Raw genomic sequence first — 19,640 nt, forward strand, 5'->3', positions numbered from 1 at the left:
TCAATGTCAACAGTGAAGAGGCGACTCCGGGATGCTGGCCTTCTATGCAGAGTTCCTCTGTCCATTGTCTGTGTTCTTCTGCCCATCTTAATCTGTTATTTTTATTGGCCAGTCTGAGATATGGCTTTTTCTTTGCAACTCTGCCTAGAAGGATAGCATCCCAGAGTCGCCTCTTCACTGTTGACGTTGAGACTGGTGTTTTGCGGGTACTATTTAATGAAGCTGCCAGTTGAGGACTTGTGAGGCATCTGGTTCTCAAACTAGACACTCTGATGTACTTGTCCTCTTGTTCAGTTGTGCACCGGGGCCTCCCACTCCTCTTTCTATTCTGGTTAGAGCCAGTTTGTGCTGTTCTGTGAAGGGAGTAGTACACAGCGTTGTACGAGATCTTCAGTTTCTTGGCAATTTCTCACATGGAATAGCCTTCATTTCTCAGAACAAGAATAGACTGACGAGTTTAACCTGTTGGGGGTAGGGGGCAGTATTGACACGGCCGGATAAAAAACGTACCCGATTTAATCTGGTTACTACTCCTGCCCAGTAACTAGAATATGCATATAATTATTGGCTTTGGATAGAAAACACCCTAAAGTTTCTAAAACAGTTTGAATGGTGTCTGTGAGTATAACAGAACTCATATGGCAGGCAAAAACCTGAGAGGATTCTATATGGGAAGTGGCCTGTCTGACAAGTTGTTGTTCATCTGGGCTCTTTTTATTGAAGACTGAGGATCTTTGCTATAACGTGACACTTCCTACGGCTCCCATAGGCTCTCAGAGCCCGGGAAAAAGCTGAACGATATCGAGGCAGCCTCTGGCTGAAACACATTATCGCTTTTGGCAAGTGGCCGATCAGAGTACTATGGGCTTAGGCGCGTGCCCGAGTCGACCCCATGCTTTATTTTCTTTCGTCTGTTTACCTAAACGCAGATTCCCGGTCGGAATATTATCGCTTTTTTACGAGAAAAATGGCATAAAAATGGATTTTAAACAGCGGTTGACATGCTTCGAAGTACGGTAATGGAATATTTAGAATTTTTTGGTCACGAAATGCGCCATGCTCGTAACCCTTATTTACCATTTCGGATAGTGTCTTGAACGCACGAACAAAACGCCGCTATTTGGATATAACTATGGATTATTTGGGACCAAACCAACATTTGTTATTGAAGTAGAAGTCCTGGGAGTGCATTCTGACGAAGAACACCAAAGGTAATAACATTTTTCTTATAGTAAATCTGATTGAACAAAACATGCATGTATTGTATAACATAATGTCCTAGGGTTGTCATCTGATGAAGATCATCAAAGGTTAGTGCTGCATTTAGCTGTCTTCTGGGTTTTTGTGACATTATATGCTAGCTTGAAAAATGGGTGTCTGATTATTTCTGGCTGGGTACTCTGCTGACATAATCTAATGTTTTGCTTTCGTTGTAAAGCCTTTTTGAAATCGGACAGTGTGGTTAGATTAACGAGAGTCTTGTCTTTAAAATGGTGTAAAATAGTCATATGTTTGAGAAATTGAAGTAATAGCATTTCTAAGGTATTTGAATAAAGCGCCACAGGATTCCACTGGCTGTTACGTAGGTGGGACGATTTCGTCCCGCCGGCCCTAGAGAAGTTAAGAAGAACGTTCTTTGTTTCTGGCCATTTTGAGCCTGTAATCGAACCCACACATGCTGATGCTCCAGATACTCAACTAGTCTAAAGAAGGCCAGTTTTATTGCTTCTTTAATCAGAACAGTTTTCAGCTGTGCTAACATAATTGCTAAAGGGTTTCTAGTGATCAATTAGCCTTTAAAAATGATAAACTTGGATTAGCCAACACAACATGCTATTGGAACACAGGAGTGATTGTTGCTGATAATGGGCCTCTGTACACCTATGTAGATATACCATTAAAAAATCTGCTGTTTCCAGCTATAATAGTCATTTACAACATTAACAATGTCTACACTGTATTTCTGATGAATTTGATATTATTTTAAATGGACAAAAAATGAGCTTTTCTTTCAAAAACAAGGACATTTGTAAGTGACCACACATTTTTGAACGGTAGTGTACATTTGCAAACATTTCTAAAAACCTGTTTTTGCTTTGTTACTGTGGGGTGTAGATTGACGAGGGAAAAAAACGATTTAATCCATTTTAGAATAAGGCTATAACGTAACAAAAAGCAAAGTGATTTAAATTATTTCCGAATGCACTGTAAATATATTCATATTAATTTGATATACTGTCATTCTAATTCCAACTGTAAATGTTGGCATTGTACAACCGTCCTTTACTTTGGCATGTCGGCACACAATGGCAACAAGGGACAGAGACGAATCTGATCAGTGATTGTCTTCTGAAAGCTACTGGGAAGAGTCTCCAATAGTTCCTCATTGGGACTGGGCTTAGTTCACTAAGAGCGTAAGAGGTGGAATGGGTATCCCGTCAGTACAGCAGAGAAAGTGAGTGTGTTGGAATGCGATGGAGGAGGTTGATAGGGGAACATTTTTGGGGTCAGGGGTCAATGACAGAGAGAGGGTAGGTCCCCACCTGGCCACGCTTTGTTGCGATCTGATGAAGAAAAGCAATGATAAACAGGACACGCAAACAAACACACGTCACGATCACAGAGAACAAACACAAAGCACATAAGATATTAAGGCTGCTTCATAGAGACAAAGAAAAAGGCAGAAATATACAGAAACACTGAGCAAAATAAACACTTTAAGCCAATAATACTACTACTACTACCACTACTACTGTTGAACAGGCATGGAGATACAGTGGTGCTAGTTATCCTTAAGACTTAATAAGAACATCAAAACACGGCAGAAAGAAACAGATAATGACAAGCACACGGAAGGATTTTACTAAGTTCAAGTGAAAAAAGAGCAGAAACCTAACAGACTGAAATGTATTTTGTAAAAGGACAGTTTTAGCTGTCCATCTTCTGTTTCTGACAAGAAGACCCAGAATGAGTTCCAAATTACACCCTATTCCCTACATAATGCATTCGTTTTGACCAGAGCCATATGGGCCCTGGTCAAAATAAGTGCACTACATAGGTAAATGGGGTGCCATTTGGGACTGACAGGAGGTTGGGGTGCCATTTTCTGACAGGAGGTTTTTCCAGTGAGATGGCATTAAGGAGGACAAGACATGACATGACATGACATGACATGACATGACATGACGTGTCTGTCTGTCTGTCTGTCTGTCTGTCTGTCTGTCTGTCTGTCTGTCTGTCTGTCTGTCTGTCTGTCTGTCTGTCTGTCTGTCTGTGATAACCTCCCAGATAACCTCCCTATCAGCAGCCCAGCATCCCACAGCACCAGGAGAGGAACAAACATACATACCCTACTGAGACAGCATTATGGGACAACTACCACACACACGCATGCATGCACGCACTCACACGCACAGACACACTCACACACATACACACACGCACACACACGGATGTATGTGCATATAGGCAGCCATTCACATGCACACAGTGAACAGGCACACACACTCACACACCTCAAACGTACCTACATCACATCAAACTACTGTTACATGCAAAAATACCCTCTCAATAATGAGTGTGAATTTTCAATTGAAGAGTAAATAAGTGAACATATGCAAATGGTCAGAATAACAGGAAACTATTTACTTGGATAGTCCCACGTAGATGGTTTGTAGATGTTCAATAACATTTCAACTAACTATCCACTAAACCGAACCCTAAATCTAACCTTAACCCTTATCCTAACCCTAAACTTATTCCTAATCTTAACCCTTACCCTAACTCTTATTCTACAGCTAACCCTAACTGTAACCTTAGCAAGCAGTTGCTTATCAACAGATAGTATGATGACCATCTGTAGAGCATCTATATGGGACTATCCAAATAGAACGTGACCCAATAATCTGCAGTAATATAATGAGGGTGAATCTATAGATATGTTGTTATACAGGCTAACTAAGCAAAAAGCTCTGTTGACTCGGATGGACAGACAGAGACACAGACCGAAAGAGAGACAGAGAGAGAGACAGAGAGATAAACTGTCAAGAAAGACAAAAGAGACAGAGGGAAAAAAGCAGGCAATCAAAGGCATTACCCCATGAAGCTCCTGAAAGCAATCCAAGCCACAAAAGAGAAAGATGGAGGGACAGAATTAAATGAGAAACAGACAGTCAGCGACACAGAAAACCATCCATATACAGTCGGCTACAGCTCAGAAAAAGAGAGAAGAGTAAGATAGACAACAGCAATACAAATGTGGTACAATTGACTACTTCACAGGTTATTACACATTAGCCCCACCATGACACCACTGGGGTGCAAAATAACTGACTGAGTTGGTTGTGGGAGAGAATAAACCATTTCCTTTTACCGGTCGGTATGCTTGAAAAGACTGGATTTCACCTCCCTTTATTGTCTTTGTGTGTGTGCGTGTGTGTACCTGTGCTTGTGTGTGTGTATGTCTGAGCCTGTGTGTGTTACTTGCCATACAAGCACCTGATAACATTTCCCTCTCAGTACCAGGGAGGGAGAGAACAACTGCTGTACATTAGCACTAAGACGAAGCCCCCGCCCACCTCCCCAGCTTAACCTCCCGCTCATTAACCAAATCACACACACCCTATTACAAAGATGGGAGGGGGGATTAAAGGTTAAAAGAAGAGTTTGAGCAACAACCCATTTCGGCAAATAACCACAGGCAAAGTGGTTTAGAGCCCCTGAGAGCTGTACAGAGAGGTTGGTTTGGGGGAATGTTTTGGGCTGTGGTGGGTGAGTGAGTGCACCACCCAGACTGGCATATTTGTAGGTGCGCCAGCTCAGTGAGTTGACTGTAGGTGCGCCAGCTCAGTGAGTTGACTGTGAGGTGACAACGTAAAGGAGAGGTGCTGTTGGCTGTAAAAGGATTTGAAACAGTAATAATACTGTAATCAATTTAAAGGGGCAATCTGGGATTGGTACATACATTTTTGGACTTAAGTTTCTCAATTTCTCCAGGCCCATTCCTCAGCTGTTTACCAAAACAAATGGTGAGGTGCCTGCTTTGTTTAGTTTTTCGAATCCCAGATTGCCCCTTTAACCCCACCTACAGCTGCCAGAGGAACATACAGTACGTCAAAGTGTGTACTTACGAGCAGGCGAAGGCCACCAGAGCTCCACTGACCACAATAAAGTCCAGGATGTTCCACAGGTCCCGGAAGTAAGAACCAGGATGGAGGAGCAGTCCCAGGTCTATCATCTACACACAGAATTAAAGTCATAAGGAAGATGATCCACATTATGAATGTTAATGGATGAATGTTACCACTTCAGCAAGGAGCCCTGGTCTTGGATATACTGTAATACCAATGCTACCGCAGAGGCTTTGCATGCTAGCAGTACTTAAAAGGAAACCACCTCGAGGCAGCATTGCAGTGGAGCTAATTCTAGCTGCAACCTAAGAGAGTAACTCTGTGTGTTCAAACTGAGGAAACTGCTGTATGTTATTTCCAACTATTTCACCAGTATAACCTCTCACCTTAATCACCATCTCAAAGGTGAACACTCCTGTGAAGACATAGTCCAGATACTTGAGCACCTGCAAATGATTGAATGTTCAGTCAGATGTCAGACAGCCCGTCTTCTTTCCTCTTCCTCAAGACACACAGCAGGCAATCACCTTAGCAGCACTCAGCTCATATTTATTACTACTTCTGTTTCTGTAGCACTCTCACAAAGTAGAACGTTCAGGTGATTTTAGCAGAAATTCTAAAAGCTTCTGGCAGCTCAATCAGGCCTAATGCTAGTCAGTCAGTCGGACTGAGGGGGTTCTGGGATTTGGAGGCAGGCCTCCGTACCCAAATACCCAGCAGTGTGTGTGTGTGTGTGTGTGTACTCTTGCAGGACTCACATTGTTGCGTGGTGCATTGGCCTGCACAGGGTCCTCCGCGGCCAGGGCTATGCTGCTCATGGTGATGACCGACAGGATACACATCTCAAAGTAGCGCAGGTTCACCACGTAGTGGCACAGCCGACGCACCCTGAACAGCACAGTACAGGTCATCTCACTGAGTGCATTCAACATGCCCTTTCAAAACACTGACATAATACTGAGTGGCACCCAATATAGAAATGCAGAACCAGTTAGAGCCCAGACTAGTCCTACTTGCCACCTGTTCCCTGTCTCAGGTCATGACTTACGGGTTGGTCTGTCCAAACACAAACATGGAGCTGTAGGGGAGAATGTGTTCAGGGCTGTTCTTCAGCTCCTCCTCCAAGTCCTTCTTCTCCTCATTCAGGGGGAGGCTCTCGCAGTCTACGCTATTCACTATCAAAAAGAGAGCGAGTGCGAGAGCGAGAGAGAGAGATTACACTCAGAGAAAGAACTCCAAGTGTTTCCCCTGCAGCCTATGGCTAAGAGGAACATAACACAGTGGGGAACTGACTGGGGTACAGACTGGGGTATTGATAAGGGCAGGGGTTTTCAAACTAGGGTCCGTGGGGATTTTTTTTCAACCATTGTTATGTCACTGCGTCCAGCATGAAGGAAGTTAGAGGTAGTTTCACTAGCCCTGCTAACTGGGCTTAGTGCAATGACTGGAAGCCTACAGTAACAGTTAGCATGCAAACTGTTCCTGTTCATCCGACTCTGGGGAAATAGATAAATGGCTTCATTTCCAAAATCTTGAACTGTCCCTTTAATATGGAGAAAATTCTTAAGCAGGCCGTTTATGTGGCAATTTACGGGATGGAAAAACTATTTTGGGTGTCAACTTTAAAGACCAAAAACAGCACACAAAAAAAGATTTAACTATATTTTTTCATAATATCATCTTTGAGAACTAACAATCAAATAAAAGCTAGACAGTCAGGGAGATTTGAAAAAAAACAACAAAAAAAAACAGGCATTCGGGGCACATGTCCATTAAAATTGTTCTAATGTTTGAGCAGAGGAACACAGCATTAGCCATGGCAAAATGCATAGAATTGTCAAAATTGTCTCAGCTCCATGCCAAAGTGTGTAGAATTTCTGAAAATTGGCTTCAAAATTGCTAAATGTTCTCTAAGTTCAATGAGAAAATTTGAAGAATTGCTGAAAATGTGCTTTACAACAGCAACACTTTCTCTATGCCGCCAAGAAGCTTTTCAAGGTAATAGACTATGTTAGAGTTTACACTTCCTCTTCCAATGAACTGTGAGGTCAGAATAATGAAACTGTTTATCAAATCTATTCATTTTTAAATGTTAATTACTTCTACTTGCCATTATCATTCACAATTTGTTTTGCTAACATATGATGGGGGTCCCTGGGTCGCTGGTTTGCCTTGGCGGTGGGTCCCTGGGCAAGAAAAGTTAGAAAAATCCTGGACTAAGATACAGACTAGGGTACTGACTGGGTACGATGGTGGTCTCTCTGGATGGGGCGGTGATGGTGACAGGGATGTGGACAGTGTTGCTGTTCAGGCCTGCCTGGCTGGCTCTGTGGCTGTTCTTCTGGTTGTCAGCATCCTCTTGCCTCTCTCCAGCCTGCAGACCTGCAGGAGGCTGCACAGGACTGGTGGCCAAGGTCTCCCCTTGAGAGTCGGTCTGCCTGTCCCAGCAAAACATTCAAAACACAGCCTGTGCACATCAGTGAAGCTCTGCGGTAATGACTTAGTAAAAAGAGGTCATTAAAGCACATTGAGAATGTGTTGGTCGGTCAGCACTGGTCTCACCTGTGTCCTTGGTCTCCATCTCCATTTCTCTCTCCGTTCTCTCTGCACTCGTCTCCATCCAGTGTTGACTGGGCCCTGACTATGCGTGAGCGCTGCTTCCTCCTTTCTCCGTTCTCCTCCCTGTGGCCCCGGCCCCTGCTCTCCAGTCTGTCCCTGTTAGCCAGGGCCCCGTTCCCCTGTCTGTCGGAGTGGTGGTGGCGGTCTTCCCTTCCCTCTCCCCCTCCGTTAACCCCCTCCTCTGGGGATCCAGCCTGGTGATGGTGCCTGTGGCCCTGCCCCCCCTCTCGACTATGGCTCCTCTCCCCCTTGCCCTCTTTGGACCGGGGCCCGTCTGGGTGGTAGTGGTCCCTACTGCGGCTGTGGTGGGTGTGATGCCTGCTCTCCCCATTCTCCCCGTTCCTCTCCCGGTGACGGTAGTGCTTGCGTGGCTGTGGGCCGTGGGGGTCTCCTCCCTCTTGCTGGGGGTCTGCTCCGTCTCTGTCCTCCTCGGGGGGTCGGGGTTTGTCCCCGTTACCTGGCTCCACCACTAGGGGGCGGTCGTTGTGGGTCTTCATGTCAGGGCGCAGGTGGAGGGTGGAGGAGACACGCAGACGCTCCTCGGGGTCCAGCTCGTTGAACAGAGCCTCGGAGCTGGCTCTCAGGTTGTTTCGACGCAGTTGGTTGCTGCGCTGCTCCCACACTGACATTATCTTATTGGCTCTCTGCTGCTCCTTACTGCAGGGCCAATGGACAGGGGAGGGGAATGGATATGAGGGGTGAGAGGGATACAGGGTGTTAGAGTGAGGTAGCAGCTCACCTGTAGCTCTCCTATTTTGGCATCTATGGTGTTTAAGAAAACACTGTCATCCATAGCACAAGCATATTTTGCTATCAACCCATGAGCATCTGAGCTTCACAACTTGCACAAAACAAATCGCTAATTTCTCCCATATGGTCTGAGTTGCTGTACAAACAACAGTGGGACTTTGCTAGCTGGAGACACAAGATGGTCTTTATGGATGTGCCAACACAAATACTCCCCATAGTAAACTTGTCATTTACCACGCTTGGGTTTAAAACATGCTCACCCAAAACCTCTACAGATTCACACATGGGCTGCATCTGAAATGGCACCATATGCCCTATATAGTTCACTACTTATGACCAGAGCCCTGGTCAAAAGTAGTGCACTATGGAATAGTGTGGTGCCATTTGGGATGCACACTGGCCATGTTTGGACCAGAAGCACCACAGTTCCCTGTGAGGTCTAACAGGCATGTGAGAACATGTGATGGTTGCATTAAATCAAATCAAATGTTATTGGTCACATACACATATTTAGCAGATGTTATTGTGGGTGTAGCGAACTGCTTGTGTTCAAAGCTCCAACAGTGCAGTAGTATCTAACAATTCACAACAATACACACAAATCTAAAAGTAAAACAATGGAATTAAGAAATATATAAATATTAGGACGAGCAATTTGAGTGGCATTGACTAAAATACAGTATATCTATCTATCTATCTATCTATCTATCTATCTATCTATCTATCTATCTATATATATATATATATATATATATATATATATATATATATATATGAGATGAGTAAAGCAGTATGTAAACATTATTAAAGTGACCAGTGATTCCATGTCTATGTATATAGGGCAGCAGCCTCTAAGGTGCAGGGTTGAGTAATCAGGTGGTAGCTGGCTAGTGATGTCTATTTAACAGTCTGATGGCCTTGAGATATAAACTGTTTTCCAGTCTGTCGGTCCCAACTTTGATGCACCTGTACTGATCTTGCCTTCTGGATGATAGCGGGGTGAACAGGCCTTGGCTCGGGTGGTTGTTGTCCTTGATGATCCTTTTGGTCTTCCTGTGACATCGGATGCTGTATGTGTCCTGGAAGGCAGACAGTGTGTCCCCGGTGATGCGTTGTGCAGACCGCACCACCCTTTGGAGAGCCCTGCGGTTGAGGGCTGGGAAGTTGCCGTACCAGGCTGTGATACAGCACGACAGGATGCTCTCAACTGTGCATCTGTAAAGTTATGTGAGTGTCATAGGGGACAAGCCAAATTTCTTCAGCCTCCTGAGGTTGAAGAGACGCTGTTGCGCCTTCTTCACCGCACTGTGTGTGGGTGGACCATTTCAGTTTGTCAGTGCTGTGTATGCCGAGGAACTTTAAACGTTTCACCTTCTCCACTGTGGTCCCGTCGATTTGGATAGGGGGGTGCTCCCTCTGCTGTTTCCTGAAGTCCACGATCTGCTCCTTCGTTTTGTTGACATTGGGGGAGAGGTTATTTTTTTCCTGGCACCACTCCACCTGGGCCCTCACCTCCTCCCTGTAGGCTGTCTCGTCATTGTTTCCTGAAGTTGTATTGTCAATTTTGTTTTGTATTTAAACGCCACTTTAAACGTGCACCTGACACAGGCAACAACATTTCCCCATGGAGACAATAAAGTCAGTAAGTAAGTAAGTTGGTAATCAGGAATACTACTGTTGTGTCGTCTGCAAACTTGATGATTGAGTTGGAGGAGTGCGTGGCCACGCAGTCATGGGTGAACAGGGAGTACAGGAGGGGACTGAGCACATTTACATTTACATTTAAGTCATTTAGCAGATGCTCTTATCCAGAGCGACTTACAAATTGGTGCATTCACCTTTATGATATCCAGTGGAACAACCACTTTACAATAGTGCATCTAAATCTTTTAAGGGGGGGGGGGGGGGGGGGGTAGAAGGATTACTTTATCCTATCCTAGGTATTCCTTAAAGAGGTGGGGTTTCAGGTGTCTCCGGAAGGTGGTGATTGACTCCGCTGTCCTGGCGTCGTGAGGGAGCTTGTTCCACCCTTGTGGGGCCCCTGTGTTGAGGATCAGCGAAGTGGAGGTGTTGTTTCGTTAGGGATGTCATTTTCTCCTGGCGTATGCTTCCTGTTTCATCGATTCATCTGAGTTAGTACTGTAGATGACAACAGTTGACAATTCTCCAGTATTGTGAGGAGCCAGTCCTGACCTGCATAACGGGGGCAGCCAGCTTTCATCTCCATCCCCTCACACCAGCAGCTGAAAATACCTCACGTTGATCTCCTAGTTCCTTTACTCTCTTCATGGTAAGCTATCATGCCTGACTAGAACACTTGAATAAACACAGAAAACAGGAAAAATGGGGCTGGGTTCAGACAAAGGCTAGGTTTTACATGAACTTAATACCAAGGTCAAAATCTAGTGGATTAGTATGAATATGGGAGGGAAATATAGATTTCAAGGCAAGTAACCCTTTGTTCCTCCTGCCATGGGATATGGAATATTCTTTTTACATTTTTACCCCTTTTTCTCCCCAATTTCGTGATATCCAATTACGATCCTGTCTCATCGCTGCAATTCTCAAATGGGTTTGGGAGAGGGGAAGGTCGAGTCATGCGTCCTCCGAAACATGACCCGCCATGCCGCGCTTCTTAACACCCGCTCGCTTAACCCGGAAGCCAGCCACACCAATGTGTCGGGGGAAACGCTGTTCAACTGGCGACCAAAGACAGCCTGTCATTGTCCATTTGTAAGACCCATTTGCGACCAAGCTTTAACTTCCTGAATGATGTCTTGAGATGTTGCTTCGATATATCCACATCATTTTCCATCCTCATGATGCCATCTATTTTGTGAAGTGCACCAGTCCCTCCTGCAGCAAAGCACCCCCACAACATGATGCTGCCACCCCTGTGCTTCACGGTTGGGATGGTGTTCTTCGGCTTACAAGCCTCCCCCTTTTTCCTCCAAACATAACGATGGTCATTTATGGCCAAACAGTTATATTTTTGTTTCATCAGACTAGAGGACATTTCTCCAGAAAGTACGATTTTTGTCCGCATGTACAGTTGCAAACCGTAGTCTGGCTTTTTTATGGCGGTTTTGGAGCAGTGGCTTCTTCTTTGCTGAGCGGCCTTTCTGGTTATGTCGATATAGGACTCGTTTTACTGTGGATATAGATACTTTTGTACCTTTTTCCTCCAGCATCTTCACAGGGTCCTTTGCTGCTGTTCTGGGATTGATTTGCACTTTTCTCACCAAAGTACGTTCATCTCTAGGAGACAGAGCGCGTCTCCTTCCTGAGCGGTATGACGGCTGCGTGGTCCCATGGTGTTTACACTTACGTATTATTGTTTGTACAGATGAACGTGGTACCATCAGGTGTTTGGAAATTGGTCCCAAATGATCAACCAGACTTGTGGAGGTCTACAATTTTGGCTGATTTCTTTTGATTTTCCCATGATGTCAAGCAAAGAAGCACTGAGTTTGAAGGTAGGCCTTGAAATACATCCACAGGTACACCTCCAATTGACTCAAATGATGTCAATTAGCCTATCAGAAGCTTCTAAAGCCATGACATCATTTTCTGGGATTTTCCAAGCTGTTTAAACGCACAGTCAACTTAGTGTATGTAAACTTCTGACCCACTGGAATTGTGATACAGTGAATTATAAGTGAAATAATCTGTCTGTAAACAATTGTTGGAAAAATGACTTGTGTCATGCACAAAGTAGATGTCCTAACCGACTTGCCAAAACTATAGTTTATTAACAAGAAATGTGTGGAGTTGTTGAAAAACAAGTTTTAATAACTCCAACCTGAGTGTATGTAAACTTCCGACTTCAACTGTATGTATGTATGACTAGTAAAGTTGCATTCTTTGTGTCACCTGAAACTCAAGACTCGACGGGCAGGGGAAAAGATTAAACTCCTAAAAGACAAGAGGACGACACAGCATAGTAAGACAGACAACAAAAGCAATATACAGACAGACAAACAAGTATGCAAGGCATAGACAAATAAGACATGTCAGCGACAAACGGACATGCAAACTGTGATTTTGGTATGAGAGAGATCACAGTGGACAAGATAGAAACATACAGACACACAGATTAGCAACAACAACACCACAACGTTTAGAAATGACAGATGTTACGAATTGGCAACAAATGATCAAGACGTGTCAGGTAAGCAGCAAAGCCAAATTCATGTAATTTCAAAGAGGTCAGAGGTTAAATCAACGTAATGCTATGTTTAATTTATTTGATTTGTCTAGTATGGCATACTACCCCTTGGCTACTGTACTATAATTAGTTTGGTCCTCACCCAGTGTGTTGAAGAAGTGAAACCCCGGGGTATAAAAAACACAAGCTGTAAAACTGACAAAATGTTTTGGGAATTGACCGTGCTCCGAGACATTTAATATTTATATAGCAATTATTCACTAAAGCTCAGGTTAAACTCTCATCATTTCAGACGTCAACACATTGCAGACGAAAGCTGCAAAATGCACAATGAAATATTCAGTATTCAGAAACACACACACTCAGTCACACTCACACACATTTACACACATGCATACATTTACGCACATGCATTTACACTCCTGCACACACACAGTTGCCTTAACTTCAGTAAATAAGATAAGTATTATTATTTGAAATCTCAATCTATAATGAGAGCCACCAGTGGGTTCTCCAGTGGGTTCTCCAGTGGGTTCTCCAGTTTCAAGCATATCTCAACAGTCTGGGAGGACTGGAAGGATCACAAGAATGGAGAGAGTGATTTAATAGAGGGATTGGAAGGCTAGGTGGAGGAGGGTAAAGAAGAGATGGAGAAGTGGATGGGGTGAGGAAGAGGGGGGAAAGGAGAGGAGGAACAAGGCGAAAGGGGAAGCAGAAGGAGGGGCGGGTATGGGCGAGAAGACGGGGAAGGAGAGGAGAGGGCGTAAAAATATTGTAACATTGTAACAGAGAGCAAAAACTCACGGTGAATGCACGCTGGAGACGGACGAGCTGCGAGAGAGTGCATCTCGATTTTGCTTTACAAAACTGCACATTCAGAACAAAAACAACAAAAACAAACGAAAGAAAGCATGAGACACAAACCAAAAGGATGTGGTGGGGAGAGGTGGACTCCATAAAGTGCCTGCCTGCCTGCCCGCCCGCCTGCCCGCCCGCCTGTCCACCTGTCCACCTGTCCCCTCCACGAACAAAAAGGACTAGTCCAACAGAGCTACAACTACAATAGTGGTTAACATTTCAGCAGTAGGGGTAGTGTACACTATACAGTATAGATAGTTTGTAGTACTGTACTTTGTAGTGCTGTACACCACACACTGTTACATACTGTGGTCAAGTGACTACGAGGGGTGCAAATATTTATCGATACTAAACCCCTTCACTGAAGTGTTACCAAAGACATAAAACTGAAAACTTTCAGAAGAAATAACACTCAAGTCAACGTAATTAAAGAAATGGTATCAAAGTGGATTTGCAAAGTTCAATACAAAGTTTACAAAGCCTTTCAAACATAAGAGTGACATTTTCAATCAAACAGACAATGGTCTTCGTTTAAAAAACATCATGATTACTTTTGTGAATAAAAGATGATTATGGATTCCCTTAATCAAAAGTAAAAATTCTTGTAAAATTGCACATTACGCAGATATCTAAAATTAACCATTTCCTCAGAAATTGCCTGGATCAACATAGCTTTGAAATAGACTGACAAATGAACCTCATTAAGGTTTAATCATTCTATGTTACAAAGATGAAAATTCAGATAAAAGCACAGATAAAACAAGTAGCTATTTATGACAAATCCATCTTCAAAAGCAATCATCAGGATTGACGCAGTAGGCTACGGTCAATCTAAAATGTGTTTATTCATTATTCATCTTGGTTGACTAAGAACTAAAATAGTGTGTAATTTGGTCATCTGTCCATGAGAGATGAAGATTTGTTTCCTGAAACTAACCACCATTCTGACCTAGGCCTGTATCCACAAAGCATCTCAAAGTAGGAGTGCTGATCTTGGACCAGGTCCCTCCTATCCATATTATCTTATTCATGATGGTGTAAAAGGCTAAAAGGATCCTAAATCAGAACTGCTACTCTGAGGGTCTTTATCGATACGTGCCCGGGTCATTGGGCTCACAGTCAGGACACAGAGGGCATGTCATAAACATCCAATAGAGGATGTGTCCCACCTGGGCTGAGAATGACATTACTGATGCATTGTCATGCACAAACCAATGACGTATTGATTGTCAAAATGTTTTGTCAATATTCTTTATAGAGTACTGTTGTCAATAGAGCTCATCTTTACCTAGTACATAATGGCATCCCTAATGCTGAAAATGACACTATTCATGAATTAGTCCTATAGCCAATTCCAGTGGGGAGAGGGCATGGCTGCTTGGTTTGATACAGTAAATAGGTTATAGGAGATTGCTGATGTTGACAATGTTCTGATTGACTCCATCAGACTCTAATGCATGAAACAGTTATATTGATGTTCACTAAATAAGACTGAAAGGCCAATGAGAAACTACTGCTGACTGGAGATCTGTTTCAGATCAATCATCTACTCCTGTCAGAAAGAGAAGGATCGTCGTCAAAGCACACACACGTACACAGAAACACGCCAGACATGTCAATTATGTAGTTAGGAGAATGCAAATGGGCAGAGGCGACAATCACAACAGAGACACATTGAGAGACAGTGATCAGAGCCAAGACACCAACAGCACATTGACCATGTGCAGAACCAGCTATATCTGATACTTAACAATATAGCGACAGGCTGGTGTCAGAATGGGAGGGGACACAGGAAAGACCATGTTTGGAGAACATGGGGGTGGGGTCTGGCGACTTACGCAGCGATAGAGATGTTGGCTGCTGACATGGGGCTAACCTCCTTCACCTCCATGGCCTTCTGCAGGGCCAGCTTCTTATTGGCTTCTTCCTCCTGCTTCTCCTCATCCTGGACCAATAAACCAGAAGGGATGGGTTACCAAGGGTAATTTTATTCAGAATTGTTCTTTAAAAGTTCCCTGGATAGAATGTGGTTCCTTGGGATGATCAGACTTACCTTGGTGAGCTCCTGTGCATTGGCGAGGTTGTCGACGGCGATAGCTAAGAAGACGTTCAGGAGCGTGTCTGGTTGGAACTAAGCTCAGGAAAAACCTTGACACAATTTTAGTGGATTTCACGGCTGAGCCGTGGTGCATTGCAACCAAACATCAGCAACAGACCGGATGTGGTGGAAATGTGTGGTGGAAATGGACAGAATTCACTGGGGAAACCCTCCGAAGGGGGTCCAGGAGCATGCCCCCCCACGGAAATAATTTGTCAAAGTTTACAGCTCTCATTGCAGCACTTGACATGAGATATTTATATTTAACTGTATGAATATTTCATGCAGATGAAATCTCTGATATCCATGCAGTGGCACGACTCGGAGAGTCAGAGAGGATACAGTTTCCAAAGAGTGTGAGGACGATGAAGTAGACCGAGGAGAACATTCCCCGCCGTACGCCTCCCTGGGACTCAATACCATGATACATCACTGCATTCCAATCCTCGCCAGTCAGAATCTGCCATTGGCCGTTGAGACAGAATAGAAAATGTAGTTTTTGGGGGAGTTGTTCAGTGTATGAAATGAAGAACACAAAATATTTAGCTATATTGTAGGGTCAACATTTCAACAATGAATACTTTAAATAAAAGTATAACACAGGCTAACAGAAAGATGAGTAATTTGGAGACAAAGAGACAAAAAGTACTTAGACCAACAATTGCAAATTGCAAATTACTAATCTGTTCAAAACACAATTATTTAATCTAGTCCAACATTCCAAAGGATAGAGCTCCAGAGTGAAAGGCCAAATTAGTTGGTTCATTAAATGGAGAGAAGGAGAGACCGAGTACCTGGAAGACGGTGAGAATGGCCGCCGGGAAAGTGTCGAAGTTGGTCGTCGGCGTCTCCTCTTCAAAATTAAACCTTGGAGAAAGAACAATGGACAGATTGAGTCAAATAGAAGACGTTTGGCCTGAGAGAGGACAGACAGGACGTTCAGAATCAGATACATGGGTTTCCATCTACATGTAGGTTTGAGCGTAGTGCATTTTATGGTCACAGCAGTTGAAATGTGTAAATCCATTATCATGACATTTGCAGTCATTGGATATGCTACAACAACCCTGAATTACTTAATGTTTGCCAACTGACATCAACTGGCAGACATACTCTTCTCCAACAAATAAATAGTTATAACTAATTCAATGCAACAACAGATCTCCATCCTGTTGTTTATCAGTACAAATACACATAGTATGCACACTCTTGGTTACCGTAAGCTTCAATACATGTTTTCTTTGCATCGGAAGGATTCCATCAAAAACATCCAAACATTACAACATGCACATAGAAACTGCACTGAACAATTATTTATTTCCTTGACTGTCATTGTTTGAGTGATTTCTTTATGTAGATGACAGAACCTGTGCCCAAGAACACCAAGGTAATCTGCCTAAATGACTTCCGACCCAGAGCACTTCCGTCAGTAGCCATGAAGTGCATTGAAAGGCTGGTCATGACTCACATCAACACCCAGAAACCCTAGACCCACTCCAATTTGCATTCCGCCCCAACAGATCGACAGATGACGCAATCTCTATTGCACTCCACACTGCCCTTTCCCATTTGGACAAAAGGAACACCTATGTGAGAATGTTGTTCATTGACTACAGCTCAGCATTCAACACCATAGTGCCCACAAAGCTCATCACTAAGCGAAGGACCCTGGGACTAAACATTTCCCTCTGCAACTGGCCGCCCCCCAGTTGGTAAGGTTAGGCAACAACACATCTGCCACGCTGATCCTCAACACAGTGGCCAATCAGGGGTGCGTGCTCAGTCCCCTCCTGTATTCCCTGTTCACCCATAACTGTGTGGCCAAGCATGACTCCAACACCATCATTAAGTTTGCAGACGACACAAAGGTGGTAGGCCTGATCACCGACAACAATGAGACAGCCTATAGGGAGGAGGTCAGAGACCTGGCAGTGTGGTGCCAAGACAACAACCTCTCCCTCAACGTGATCAAGACAAAGGAGACGACATGAAAAGGAGGGCCGAGGAGGGCAGGATGTCCTTTTGGTGGTGGACCATTCTTTTATTTTATTTTTTATTTTTAAATAATTATTTATTACAAAAAACACAAGGAAGGGGTAACATTAAAGTATTAGAACATTAAGGACAAACAATACAGCATCAAGACACTATCAAACATGTATCAGTCTTTCCGCAACAGAGACATCCTTATGTGTGAGGGTGCGTGTGCATGATAGTGATATAAAATATATGTCATAGTTTCCTTTTTCATGATCACAATCTTGTGAAGCCCGAACCCTCCGAGATCCCCCCACAGTTCCAATAGCTGTCCCTCAACCACTGCCACTTAGTGTCATTCAAACTTACTTTATTATGTTTCATTTTGACTTTTTTTTCCCCTTTATCTTTTGACCATCATTCTCTCGTTCACACAGCAACTCCACTCCCACTTGTCTCCAATTCCACATACCAACCCTCAGCTTCCCTCAGCCCATCCCATCTATCTCTGCTGGCCACCCACTTCGTGTTTCTACACAACACATATCTTTCAACTATGCTGTGATGTTTAACATACAATTTCAATCTAATAGAATAGAATCTACAGATTGCGTGTTGAAGATAAATACTTTTACTAGGACTGACCCGGTCTGTCCAGATCTCCTAACAGTACTATTTCTAAGGTCAATTTTAGATCAATGCTATGCATTTTCAGCCATTCCTGAACCTGAGACCAGAAATAGGCTACCTGAGGGCAATACCAAAATAAATGGTCTATTGATTCTGTATCCTCACAACAACAAGAATAGTGGACCATTCTTGATACACACGGGAAACTGTTGAGCGTGAAAAACCAAGCGGTGTTGCAGTTCTTGACATAAAGCCGGTGCGCCTGGCACCTACTACCATACCCCATTCAAAGGCACTCTTAAGGATCGTACCCTTTTTTTTCAATTTTCACCTAAAATAACATACCCAAATCTAACTGCCTGTAGCTCAGGACCTGAAGCAAGGATATGCATATTCTTGATACCATTTGAAAGGAAACACTTTGACGTTTGTGGAAATGTGAAATTAATGTAGGAGAATATAACATATTAGATCTGGTAAAAGATAATACAAACAAAAATACATGCATTTCTTTTTGTTCCATCATATTTGAAATGCAAGAGAAAGGCCATACTTTCAGATAGGACTCTAGGTGTCATTTAGATTTTGGTCACCAGATGGCAGCAGTTTGTGTGCAAAGTTTCAGACTGATCCAGTGAAGAATTACATTACTGCACAATATTTTGTAGTCTGCCAGGAGTTTGCCCAAATGTGCTGAATTTGTCCATTTAAACATTTTCAAGTACATACCTATAGAGAACATAAAAAAATGCTATGTAATAAGAAATGTCAGGATCAGGATGGAAGTGATGGGGACGTGTAAGGAGAAGATCATCAGGATGGAAGTGATGGGGACGTGAGAGGACAAAGTGTGAAGAGAAGTGATGGGGTCGTGTGAGGAGAAGAGCATCAGAGGAAGTGATGGGGACGTGTGAGGAAAAGAGCATCAGAGGAAGTGATGGGGTCGTGTGAGGAGAAGAGCATCAGAGGAAGTGATGGGGTCGTGTGAGGAGAAGAGCATCAGAGGAAGTGATGGGGTCGTGTGAGGAGAAGAGCATCAGAGGAAGTGATGGGGTCGTGTGAGGAGAAGAGCATCAGAGGAAGTGATGGGGTCGTGTGAGGAGAAGAGCATCAGAGGAAGTGATGGGGTCATGTGAGGAGAAGAGCATCAGAGGAAGTGACGGGGTCGTGTGAGGAGAAGAGCATCAGAGGAAGTGATGGGGTTGTGTGAGAAGAGCATCAGAGGAAGGAAGGAAGGAAGGCATGGGGTGGTTGGATGGGGAGGAGGGCACCTAGGGTTACCACAGCAACCAGCTCTATAAACAACTCATGTACCCTGCTAAGAGAGCCGGTGGTGGTGGTGGTGTGTGTGTGAGAGATATTAAGCATGGGTGTTGTAAATTGTAGATTGTCCACCTGCAGATATGCAGCC

The 19,640-nt window shown here is 43.8% G+C and overlaps 1 protein-coding gene across 3 annotated transcripts in view; it reads right to left on the reverse strand.

The window, feature by feature from the left end:
* The window catches only part of LOC106567450 (voltage-dependent N-type calcium channel subunit alpha-1B), a 225,761-nt gene that overhangs the window by 47,962 nt on the left and 158,159 nt on the right, over positions 1–19,640 (reverse strand). For all 3 annotated transcript variants that reach the window (XM_082955416.1, XM_082955417.1, XM_082955415.1), the window contains exons 14-24: positions 16,417–16,489; positions 15,965–16,082; positions 15,578–15,645; positions 15,363–15,469; positions 13,471–13,533; positions 7,692–8,405; positions 7,371–7,567; positions 6,178–6,304; positions 5,888–6,017; positions 5,516–5,575; positions 5,130–5,236 (exon numbers count right to left, since the gene is read on the reverse strand). In XM_082955416.1, the coding sequence (XP_082811542.1) occupies positions 5,130–5,236; positions 5,516–5,575; positions 5,888–6,017; positions 6,178–6,304; positions 7,371–7,567; positions 7,692–8,405; positions 13,471–13,533; positions 15,363–15,469; positions 15,578–15,645; positions 15,965–16,082; positions 16,417–16,489 (1,764 nt within the window). The remainder of the gene's footprint in view (positions 1–5,129; positions 5,237–5,515; positions 5,576–5,887; positions 6,018–6,177; positions 6,305–7,370; positions 7,568–7,691; positions 8,406–13,470; positions 13,534–15,362; positions 15,470–15,577; positions 15,646–15,964; positions 16,083–16,416; positions 16,490–19,640) is intronic.

This window comes from Salmo salar, chromosome 01 (assembly GCF_965601325.2).
Source record: "Salmo salar chromosome 01, fSalSal1, whole genome shotgun sequence".
NCBI lineage: Eukaryota > Metazoa > Chordata > Actinopteri > Salmoniformes > Salmonidae > Salmo > Salmo salar.